Source organism: Hirsutella rhossiliensis, assembly GCF_020360975.1.
Source record: "Hirsutella rhossiliensis strain HR02 chromosome Unknown scaffold00010, whole genome shotgun sequence".
Taxonomy (NCBI): Eukaryota; Fungi; Ascomycota; class Sordariomycetes; order Hypocreales; family Ophiocordycipitaceae; genus Hirsutella; species Hirsutella rhossiliensis.
Genome location: NW_025408676.1, coordinates 3,061,377 through 3,071,674, shown reverse-complemented (window position 1 = coordinate 3,071,674; position 10,298 = coordinate 3,061,377). Strand labels below are relative to the sequence as shown.

Genomic DNA, 10,298 nt, shown 5'->3' with positions numbered 1-10,298 from the left:
TCACAAGGAAGCGATAGACGTTCTTGATGCGCACGGGAAAAGTACCCAGCTCGCGTCCAAGCACGCCCACGAGGCGGTTGCCTGGCAGTGGAAGGTGGACATTCTGGAGCTCATCCGCTCAAGCCAGATGCAGCTTCGTGTCATAGCCGTCACCACCATGTGCACCCATCTCGTGGCCGTCTGGAAGCGACTTTGCGATGGAGGCGAAGAGTACAGCGCCGAGTTCCTCGATCACTTGGCTGGCTACTTGCTCAACACCGGCCTGATTGACTACATTCTGGGCGCAAGTTGCCATCAGAGATCATCGTCGAAAGCGCCAACATTGTCGGCTTCTTGGTGGTGGCGCGCATACCGCTCAGAGCACACCGACCGTGTGTGGCACGGCATCACCTCGAGCCAAGACCCGCGTGTGGTAGACGCCTTGACGCGTATGATGACCAACATTACCAACTTATTCGACTACGCTGGCTTGCTGCATCTCTGCAACAAGTTTCAGCCTTTGCCTGTGGAGGATTCTCACCTTCGATACGCCTTTTATTGGACAATGTCTTGGTGAAATGATGGCGAGCTCAGACAAACCAGTCGACGCTGACTTTCCATCCCTACAGGCTCTGCCTGCGCCTCCTCAGAGTCGTCTGTTTGTGCTTCGGGCTCTCAGGTCGCAGACCCCGACATGCAACAGGTCGCGATGCAAAAATCCAGGGTTGCTGGGCCACGGACCAGACGCTGAGGTCGGCGTGAGCTGTACCTGAGCTGCATCAATGACATATCCGCCAAGTCAGCCACCACGCTGGGCAGTCTGTGGTGCCTTTCCATAGCGATACGACATGCGACCGAGGGTCAGATGCAGGTCCTCACGGAGCAACATGACCTGGCCAAGCTCATTGTGGAGGAGCTGGAGCACGCAGGAATGCCGGACGATCGGCCGGCGTGTTTCCGGTTCTCTCTGGTACCTCGAATCAGCCAAGAAGAGACTTTGTGGCAAACCTCATCCAGCTCCAGCCGGCGGCGATTGACAACGACCTCGGCACAAAGCTTTGGAATATTCTTGTCGGGCCACAGTCAACCTGTGCAGAGGATCGAAAGGCCGGCTGGTACGTTATTCTGAGCGTGGCCAGGAAGGCGACTCTGCAGAATGCGTTCCTTCGGACGTGCTTTTCGGAGCATTTGCCGAGGCTGCCGGCCGGCTATTTCTGTGAAGGGATGCTCGAGTTCGTCAGGGCGAGTCCGTTTGCTCTTGGAGAGAACCCGCGCGACTTTGTCCTCGACGATGAGGCAATAGTTGCGCGGTATGGCATTGAACACCTGTGGAGAATCATGCTTGAAGCTCAAGACTCTGGTCTCGTCGCACAGGCCATCTCTATCTGGCCGTCGACGTCTATCTGGAAAGCAAAGCCATCATGTCGTATCCCTCCACCGGACACGGCAAGTACATCTTGCCTGGTCAACCGTTGCTTGCGTCAGATGAAAGACACCGCGAGCAAACTTCGGCGGTCGAGCGATGGAACCACCAGTGGCGACGACGAGCCAATGATCGTCGCCACGCCCGGGAGACCAAGCAGGGCTCATTTTCACCCGGTCTCTGCAGCTCCTGAGGTTTTCTTGGAAAAGTATCAGTCAAGCCAAAATTTGCTGTGGCCGACCTCCGATCCTTCATGTCCGAGACGCCCCAGCAGATTGAGGGTGACTCGGCCCGCCTCAGATATCAGTCGTTTGACGGCGACGAGCAAACAGACATTATGCCGTTGAGCATTGGCAAGCTGAATACGGTGTCGTCTCTGCTCGCAAGCCTTAGGCAGGAGACGGGCTTCGACAATTACCGCGTGTATTATCAGGCCACCAACTGCTTTTGGTAGAACAAGACATCAGCAAATCTCTACAAGAACTGGACATCCAGGATGGCTTCATGTTGGTGAAGCGAGAAGATAACTACTCGGCCTCGCCGGTCGGATAAAGCCGGGCTCGTTGCCGCTAGAAATCGAGATTTTGGCCCATTTTCCGGAGCTCTGGGACTACCTGAGCATGGACGAGCAAACAGCCGAGAGGTGGTGACCGGCGCAAACACCTGTACTTGACTCGATTCGCTGACTGGGTTTCAGATTTACGACTTCGTCATCAGGCTCCTGCGGATGGCTACATCTTGTCACGCTTCGACACTAACTCAACCTCGTACAAGGATCTTTTCTTCCAGGACAGCCGTTCAAGTCTCTGTATGCCATTCACGCGTTGTCAGAGTACATTGAGGTGCCTGCCGAGCTACTTCAGTGGTAACGGGTTCAACCCCGCAGAGAAGACCTGCAGTCATCTCAGGAAGCGGCTCTAAGAAGATCGCTGCATCTTGTGGTTCAGGCGCTGTCGGATCAGAGGTGCTTGAAGGAAGCGTGACACGGCTGCAGATCCGCGTCGTAAGCTCTCTGATGCAAAAGTTTGTCCAACTCGTCCAGGTACGTTTCACAGACCATCAATCTCGCGAGGCTTGGCTAACAGCATTCTAGGAGTCTGCGGCCCCGGACTATGGCCTGTGTCCGAAAAGTCGATTCTCCACACCTGAGCGTCTGATTGAAGTTCTCTCCGACGCTTTGGACTATCCGGACAACGGAGCTATCCCGCTCATAGCGAGCACGTGCAGTGCGATTCTGCTTGTTGGCAAGTTGGATGCGCGGTTTTGGATAAAGATCACGGAAAGCAACGATTTTCGTGGCCTCATCCAGAAGCTGGTGCTTTTCGAGCCAAGGAGGGAAGTGAGGGTTGCTGTTGTGGAACTGCTTGAGGTTTCCGCAGAGGCCGAAGCACAAGTCCCGCAAACGCAGCCCGCCAAGTTTGCGACGTCAGAGGTCAGGGAACCCTCTCTTTTGGCAAAATACCTCTGGCCCATCGTCTCAAACCTCCTCCCAGAGGCCGTGGAGCGTACAGCGCAGTGTGACGAGCTCTTTCGGCTTCTCAAGAAGCTGCTCTTGCTCATGTCGAATACGCTTCCCGGACAGTCTCAGTTTGACCAGCTAACAAGGCAGACGAACGAGCTCTTGCTTGAACATGATTCAACAGAGGTAAAGTGGTCTCACCTCAGGCTCAGGTTCATTTGCACTGACAAGCGCCTGACACAGGATGTGAGCCAGATTGAGGCCCGACCCCGTTGCCAACGGCCTGGCTTCGGTCTTGCACCTCTGTCTCAGATCGACGCCTCACTCCCGGCCTCGAGAGCACTTCCAGAGTGAGTCGAACCGGCTCCGAGCCCCTCATTATAGAACGTCGCTAACATAAATAGGGACACGGCGCGAGATTTGTTTTGGCGACACCTCTTTCCGCAAAAGCTCAGTCCAGGCGCCGATTCGGTCCGTCACGTCGTGCTGAACACGGAGACTCGAGCGAAGCTGTACGAGGTCATTTTCCGTCTTGTTGGACACGACGGCCGTCAGTTTGCCAGACCTTGCACCTACTCAACGAGCTGGTGCCTTTCTATTCTGAGGATACTGGTACGCTCAATTCACTTTGGCACATGCCTCCGTCTGCTTACGAGATTTCGCAAGACGACCCTACCTCTATGATCTTCCCTATCAGTTTGATCGCTCAAAGGCCATGCGCTCCCCTGCGGCTACGGCGGCCTGCGGAATCTTTCCAATACTTGCTACCTGAATTCCCTTCTCACGCAGCTGTACATGAACACGGAGTTCCGTCGCTTCATGCTGGGGCGTCGTGTCGAGGTCAACAAGCTCCAGCAGCTGCTCTTCCACACCCAAAGGTCTTTGGCTTCATGCAAGAGTTACCGCCGATATGTGGACCCCTCAAGCCTCGTCGGATCCATCAAGACCTACGAGGACACAGTCATCGACATCCACAGCCAGATGGACGTTGACGAGTTCTACAGCTTGCTTCGATCGATGGGAAGGGCAGATATCCCGTCCGAAGACAAACGAAGGCTCCGTTCGTTTTACGGCGGACAACTCGTGCAGCAAGTGAAATCCAAAAGTGCGAGCACATCTCGGAACGACTCGAGCCATTTCCGCCATCAATGCGACATCAAGGGCAAAGGTTGGAAGAGAGCCTACAGGCATATGTCGACAGGGAGATTATGGAAGGCGGTATGTTGGCCTGCTTCGATGCGCGTACCCGTCCGTTATTGACTTTTGATTCAGACAACAAGTACAAGTGCTCCACGTGTGATCGTCACGTCGATGCGGTCAAAGGTATGTCGACCTCGGCGTCTGGAATAGAAGCCCTCGACGCTAACGGGATGCAGGGCGTGTTTGAAGGATGTGCCGGACAATGTCATGTTTCATCTGAAACGCTTCGACTTTAACCTGCGCACTTTGCAGTAAGATCAATGACCACTTCTCCTTTCCTCCGACAATCGACTTACGGCCGTACACGATCGAGCACCTCAGCGATACGAGCTCCGAGGCAGCAGAGGACGTTTTCGAGCTTGTCGGCATCCTCGTCCATTCGGGAACCGCTGAGTCGGGCCACTACTCCTACATCAAGGAGCGACCTCGGCGGCCAGGAGAGCTGGATCGAGTTCAATGACGACGTCGTCACTCCCTGGGATCCGTCCCTCATGGCAAGCTCAACGTTTGGTGGTCCCGACACCCGCTCGGTGTACGAAACAAATGGCGTCATCTACGATAAGAGCTACAGCGCCTACATGCTTTTCTATCAACGCGTCTCGTCGCTCAAGACTGAGCAAGAATCCATGGTGGCGCAGCAACTGTCGGCTCCCCTACGCGTTGACATGCCCGCGCTGCTCAAGGAGCACATCGCCAACGAGAACACGGTCATACTGCGACGGCATTGCGTCTTCGACCCAGGACATGCAATATTTGTGCAACTGCTTCACCGGGCCAGATCCGTGGACGGGGAGAGGCGAACAGCCCCACGGCGGCCAAGGAGGCTGGAGAGACTGACGATGGGCCGTCCTCGAATCACGATCTGCAGAACTTGGCAATGGAGATGGCCTTGTCCCACCTGGACCAGATCGTCTCACGGACAAAAGACACGCCATTCTTCGCGGCGTTTTCAAGCACGATCAGGGCCGCGGTTGTCAGCTGCCCCCGATGCGCCTTGGCACTCTACGACTATTTCGACGCACGCCACGTCGTACCGAGCCCTTGTGCAGCGAAACCTGAACAGCACGTCCGAGCATTCGCGGGCGAGGTGCTCGTACGCGCGGCGGAGAAGATTGCCGAAAGGCTTCCTGATGTGTACGAGCATGGCAGCCAGGCGCCGGCCGACGCGGAATCGAGCAGCGACGGAGAGGCATGGAGCGAGACCTCGAGCACGATGGCGAGGGTGGATCGGGCACTCGGTCCTGGAGGGCGTCGCGATGCTCTTCAACCACCTCTGGCAGTTTTCCAAATCCACCTCCGGTCATGGGACGAATACTTTGGCACGATACTGGCGTTTGCCAAGCTCGGACATCGAGAGGCCGGGCTGGTCCTGTCCGAGGACTACCTGATCAAGTTGCTGCGCATCGTGGATGCCGACACGACCATGGACCTGCCGCCAAACTACGCTCGCATGCTGAACAATGTCCTGCGGCGGATCAACACGCGGCCGCCGTCGTACTCTGCCATCATGTCGCTCATCGACTACCTGCTCGCACAGCTTGACCCGGTCTTGGGCCCAGAGGTCATTATCGACCAGCCGGGGGAGCGCCTCGCGTTCAAAGCTCCCTTTCCCTGGACGTCGCAGGAAGTGCACGAAGTTCACAACCACCCGGACCGCCAGATGGCCAGCTTCTTTGTGGAGAAGCTGGTGTCCATCGATCAGGCCTGGAGCGTGACCAATGACATTGTAGGCCGGCTGATTTTGACGGGAGGACCGATGGACCTCAGAATAGTGAACACCCTCTGCAGCAACATCCAGGGCGAGCTCGGCACAGCCGATGGACCCTTTTCTCAGGGTGGCTGGGCGATACCTCGAGTGCACCCAGTCGGCAGACAACGCGCACGCTCTCATCCGCCACGTTTGCGCCCAGGCCCGGAACCTGCAAAACACGGAAGGGCGTTTTTGAACTTTATCAGGGTGGCACTGCGGTCCGACAGACCGGATGAGGAGCTGGCGCGATCCAGACGCGAGAGCAGCATCGACACTGTCACAGGCTGGGCACCATACCTACTGGTGTACCCGGACGCCAACACGAGGCGCGAGGCAGAGCAGCTGCTCGAAGACGAAGTGCTGCAGCACTCGTCGCTGAAGGAGGCTGGGGAGAATGAGAACGGAACGGAGAACAGGGCGGTTCGACCGGGTGGTGCAGGACTTGGGGATCAAGTGCCTGGTGTACCTGCGTGAGGTGCACACGAGGCGGCGAATCAAGATTGAGCGCGATGCTGCGTGGAGCATACTACGGGTCGTGGGCCGGTGCGCGCCGTGCTACGAAGGCGTCCTGGACGCGGACGGGGATGAAGACGTGGGTTGCGGCGCTGCAGGGCGGTAAGTTTGCGTCTAGGGCGCGGGCGGGCGAGGCACGGTCATTTGCTGACTCTTTGGCAGAGGTTATGGAACCGCTGCGACGACTGATGGTGGACGAGGTGGAGGACGAGGCGTCGGGTAAGTGCGGAAAGTGTCGAGGCTGGACGGGGTTAACACTGGCTACAGATTGGGACGAGTCGTGCGTGTCGTCGGACCCGATGGAGGCTAACGTGGGCATTCCGGTGTAGACGACGATGAATGAAGCAGACGTGGTCTGAAACGAAGCTTATGATGATGTCACTGCTGCGTGCATTCGGCGCGAGAAAAAATGGCCCGAGGTGGAGTGTGGAGGGCAGTGTTTGAGCAAGGCGTCCAGGGGAGTTCCAGTTTATCGCCCACTCTTTTGTTTTTCGTCATAAGCCATGCCTTGGACCTTGGCTCTTGTGCGCCTCCGTCGGTGCTGTCGTCGACGGCTTGGTCTTGATGTGCTGTGCGCCCGTGGAGTTGTCGGGAGCGTCACAGGAGGTGGGAAGCGGCGAGAAGGGTTCGTGATGGCAGGAGCTTAATAAGGACCGCCGAGTTGGGACGCGCTCTATGTCGACGGTGGCGAGCTGGTGGGTGTGGTGTAGAGTTGACTGTAGAGTTGACTGTAGAGTTGACTGTAGAGTTGACGGGCGTCTGACGGCGATTGGAGGCGAGCCCCTGGCTTAAGCGCGCGCGCAGAGGTGCGGCCACGTGGGCCTTGTTTGAGAAGCGTGCGCGAAGGGCAGGGTACAGTAGAATGGGTGTGGTGTAATTACTCGGTAGACGGTGGTCTCTCGGTGCTGACTGGCTGGCTGACTGGAGGCTGGCGGTAACAAGTACAGTACAGTTATGTAACTTGAAGCACGTATGTACATATTCGCGAGTGTGCACGTATAGTAAGTACAGCATAGTATTCACGAGTGTGTGTGTGTGTTTGTAACCGTGTATATATATATGTATATGTATATATATATATATATAGAGCATGGCGAGTAAAATAGCATGATGCCGCGTGCGTCGTACAGCGTCACCCGCATGCATTACGCATCATGCCGCCACGCAAGTAAGCTGATTGATTTAAAATAAAAACAAAAAGGTAGCGCGGAAAAGAGGGGAAGGGGTTCGTTTGGATGTGTTCTGTTTTGTTTCGAGCTCCCGGCCGGGCTGTGTGCCTGCTGCGCTGTGCTGGGGCCTCGAGAGCGCTTCGTATCCGTGAAAGCAGGGTGATGATGCGATGGCGTCTCCACCCGCAAGGCCAGCCAGACCTGGTCTCTGTCTCTGGCCAAGGGCGGCAGCCGTCGGGCGTCAGCGGTATGTACAAGCCAGTAGCGGCCGGGTGCACTGCACGCGTAAAGTAGTAGTAAAGCATAGAGTTAAAGTAGGGAGGGGGCGGCCGACGGACTGATACGTCTTCTCTCCCTCGACGCCGGGGCCGGGTGTAGGTAGCACACGCCGTCCCGCTGTCCGTCCCTGTGGATATGCCCAGCCCGTAACTGTACAGCCCGTACTACGTAGGGGTAGAGAGAGAGTGCGTGCGTGCGTGCTTGGGTCTCCGGTTTTCCTTTTCCGGGGGCGACGGCGGAGAAGGAAAGAAGAAGAAGAAGCAGGGGAAGAAGACGGAACCAGAGGCGTGGTGTTTTTGCCCCCGAACCCTTAATCTAAACCACGTCGCAGTCGTGGCAGCCCGTCGGCGCAGGGACCATGGGAGGAGGCCCTCGTCGTCACAGGAGCAAAGGAAGGAAAAAAAGACGGCGCGGGGTTTCAGAAGCACGGGCGCAGCGGGGGGGCGTTTCGTGGTTGCCGCGTCCCGCCCGTGTTTGAGACTAGCAGGACGCTAGCGGGCGTTGAAGACACCTGCCTATATCCGCAGCGAGGGCGATAAATGGGCTGAATATAATATCCGTACCTCGAGTTGGGCCAAGGGGTGCGAGCGGCTTTCCCTCGTGTCTGCTCCCATCCGTCTGTTCTCCCGGCTGTCCTTTGGGCTGCTGTCCCTTCTGTGACGGGTGTCCCATCTCTCTAATGATCCATCATCATCATCATCATCATCATCATCATCATCATCATCTGACCGACCCTCGTCGCTGCTGGCTCTCGAGCACACGAGATCCAACCGCTGCCCGTCACTGATTGCACACACATCTTCTCGCCTCCTCCTCATCGTCGGCATCGTCGGCATCGTCGGCATCCACCAACCGTCGCCTCCATGGGCTTCAAAGACACCATCTCCCTCCCCCTCGAGGCTGGGCCCTCGGTCCTCGACGTCCACCTCGTCCCGCCTCACCTCCTCGCCGCCCTCGAGCGTCGCCGCCCGCCTCGCCCGCAAGTCGCTGGCCCTCGACCTCGTCCTCGTCCGCAGAGACTACCAGCTGCCCTCCATCCTGCCGCCCTTTGCCTCCGCCTCGCCCCGCCAGAGCCCACCAACAGCATCCTCTGTCCTGGCCTCCTCCTCCTCCTCCTCCTCCGCCTTCTCCATCTCCTCCTCCTCCCCAGCAGCCCAGGTTCGCCCCCGTCACCGCCCTCAAGCAGCTCGTCCGCACCGCCTCTCGCCGCGCCTCCGACCCGATCCGCCCGACCAGGACCCGTCAGGGCAGCCAGGCCCTCCGTCGCCTCCTTGCCCTTCACCCCCGCCCCCATCCGCCGCACCCCGTCCTCCGCCGCGCCCTCGTCGCCTTCGTCCATCTTTTCCGCCGATCTCCCGAGCCCTGCCGCGCCCGAGCAAAGGTTTGGCACCGGGTAAGATACGCTCCCCAACGACCTGACCCGCTGCGGTGCTAACAGCAGCCCGTCGCAGTGGCCCCTGGTTCTCGCAACCCGTCAGCCCTGCCGCCTGCGGACTGCCCGTCAACTCTTCAGCAGCTCCTCGTCCAGAACGAGTCCTCTTCGCCTCACAAGGCCTGTCCCTTGTCTCCCTCGACCGCTTCTTCAGCCTCAAGTGCGCCTTGTCGAGCTACTCCATGACCCGCTCGCCCGTCCGCCTGGAGGACGCCACCGACAGCTCCACCGCTTCGTCCTCGCCAACAACGGCACCAGGGTCAGCAAGTCGGCCCTCCTCCGCTCTTACGACTGGCTCTCTCTCTCCGATGACACCGTCGACCATCTCGACCGCATGTATCGCCGCGCCTATGGCGGCCCGGAGCAGGTCGGCGCCATCGCCGGCATGCCAGATCCGCCACTCCCCACCCGAGCCCGCGCCCGAGCCGAGACGTCGCCTTCTCCGTGCCAAGATGATCTGCTCGAGGCCGAGTTTGCCTTTCCGCACCCCGACGACATTGGCATCGCCATCACCACCCCCGAAACCTCTCTGTCCCCTTCCCCGAGAGTCCCCACCCTCAAGCTGCAAATAGACTTTGGCCCAACGCCGCCCCCGACTGACAGTCCGCGGTGGCCATGGCAAGATGACGACGACGACGACGACGACGATGGCGACCGCACAGCGCTGCCCGAGAATTTCCTGACCATAGGCTTCGACCCCTGGGCCGAGCCGTCCATCGACCACGTCCTGAGCACAAAGCCCGTGGTCCTCAGCCCGGATCCGTTCGCTAAAGGGCCGGGCCATTGACCCAAGACCTATGGCGACATATCACCCGTTACCCGCGGCGAGTGGGGGTTCTTGATGGTGGATAGCGTGCTCCGAAGCGGACGTACCGTCACAGTGGAAACCTGTTGAGGCGACGATGAGTGGACAGGGCTGAAAATGGTCTCAGAATGGAAGACTCTGGGCGGGCCCTGGAGTGTATTCGCTCGTCTGTTGACGCCGTCTGAGGCTTGATCATGCTCTTGCGGCATCATCGCATCATATCCCTGTATAACACTGTAGGAAAGGGCCCGCCAAATTGCCAGCCAACAAGATTTAATAAGAGACTTGT

The 10,298-nt window shown here is 58.2% G+C and overlaps 3 protein-coding genes across 3 annotated transcripts; all 3 read left to right on the top strand.

Annotated features, from left to right (window-relative positions):
- Positions 1 to 157: 157 nt before the first annotated feature.
- On the top strand, positions 158 to 1,856 carry HRG_08771 (uncharacterized protein; the record flags this gene model as incomplete). Its single annotated transcript, XM_044867242.1, has 5 exons — positions 158 to 552; positions 609 to 637; positions 819 to 949; positions 1,003 to 1,429; positions 1,618 to 1,856. 5 exons carry the CDS (start codon positions 158 to 160, stop codon positions 1,854 to 1,856), a joined length of 1,221 nt encoding a protein of 406 aa, XP_044718129.1.
- A 561-nt stretch (positions 1,857 to 2,417) lies between these two features.
- HRG_08770 (ubiquitin C-terminal hydrolase) lies at positions 2,418 to 6,653 on the top strand (the record flags this gene model as incomplete). Its single annotated transcript, XM_044867241.1, has 11 exons — positions 2,418 to 2,444; positions 2,496 to 3,211; positions 3,266 to 3,473; positions 3,651 to 3,921; positions 4,134 to 4,155; positions 4,238 to 4,312; positions 4,480 to 4,768; positions 4,840 to 6,231; positions 6,375 to 6,426; positions 6,487 to 6,543; positions 6,592 to 6,653. 11 exons carry the CDS (start codon positions 2,418 to 2,420, stop codon positions 6,651 to 6,653), a joined length of 3,171 nt encoding a protein of 1,056 aa, XP_044718128.1.
- Positions 6,654 to 8,635: 1,982 nt separating this feature from the next.
- HRG_08769 (uncharacterized protein) lies at positions 8,636 to 9,991 on the top strand (the record flags this gene model as incomplete). Its single annotated transcript, XM_044867240.1, has 3 exons — positions 8,636 to 9,165; positions 9,224 to 9,364; positions 9,463 to 9,991. The coding sequence occupies 3 exons, from the start codon at positions 8,636 to 8,638 to the stop codon at positions 9,989 to 9,991; spliced, it is 1,200 nt and encodes a 399-aa protein (XP_044718127.1).
- Between the last annotated feature and the right edge of the window lie 307 nt (positions 9,992 to 10,298).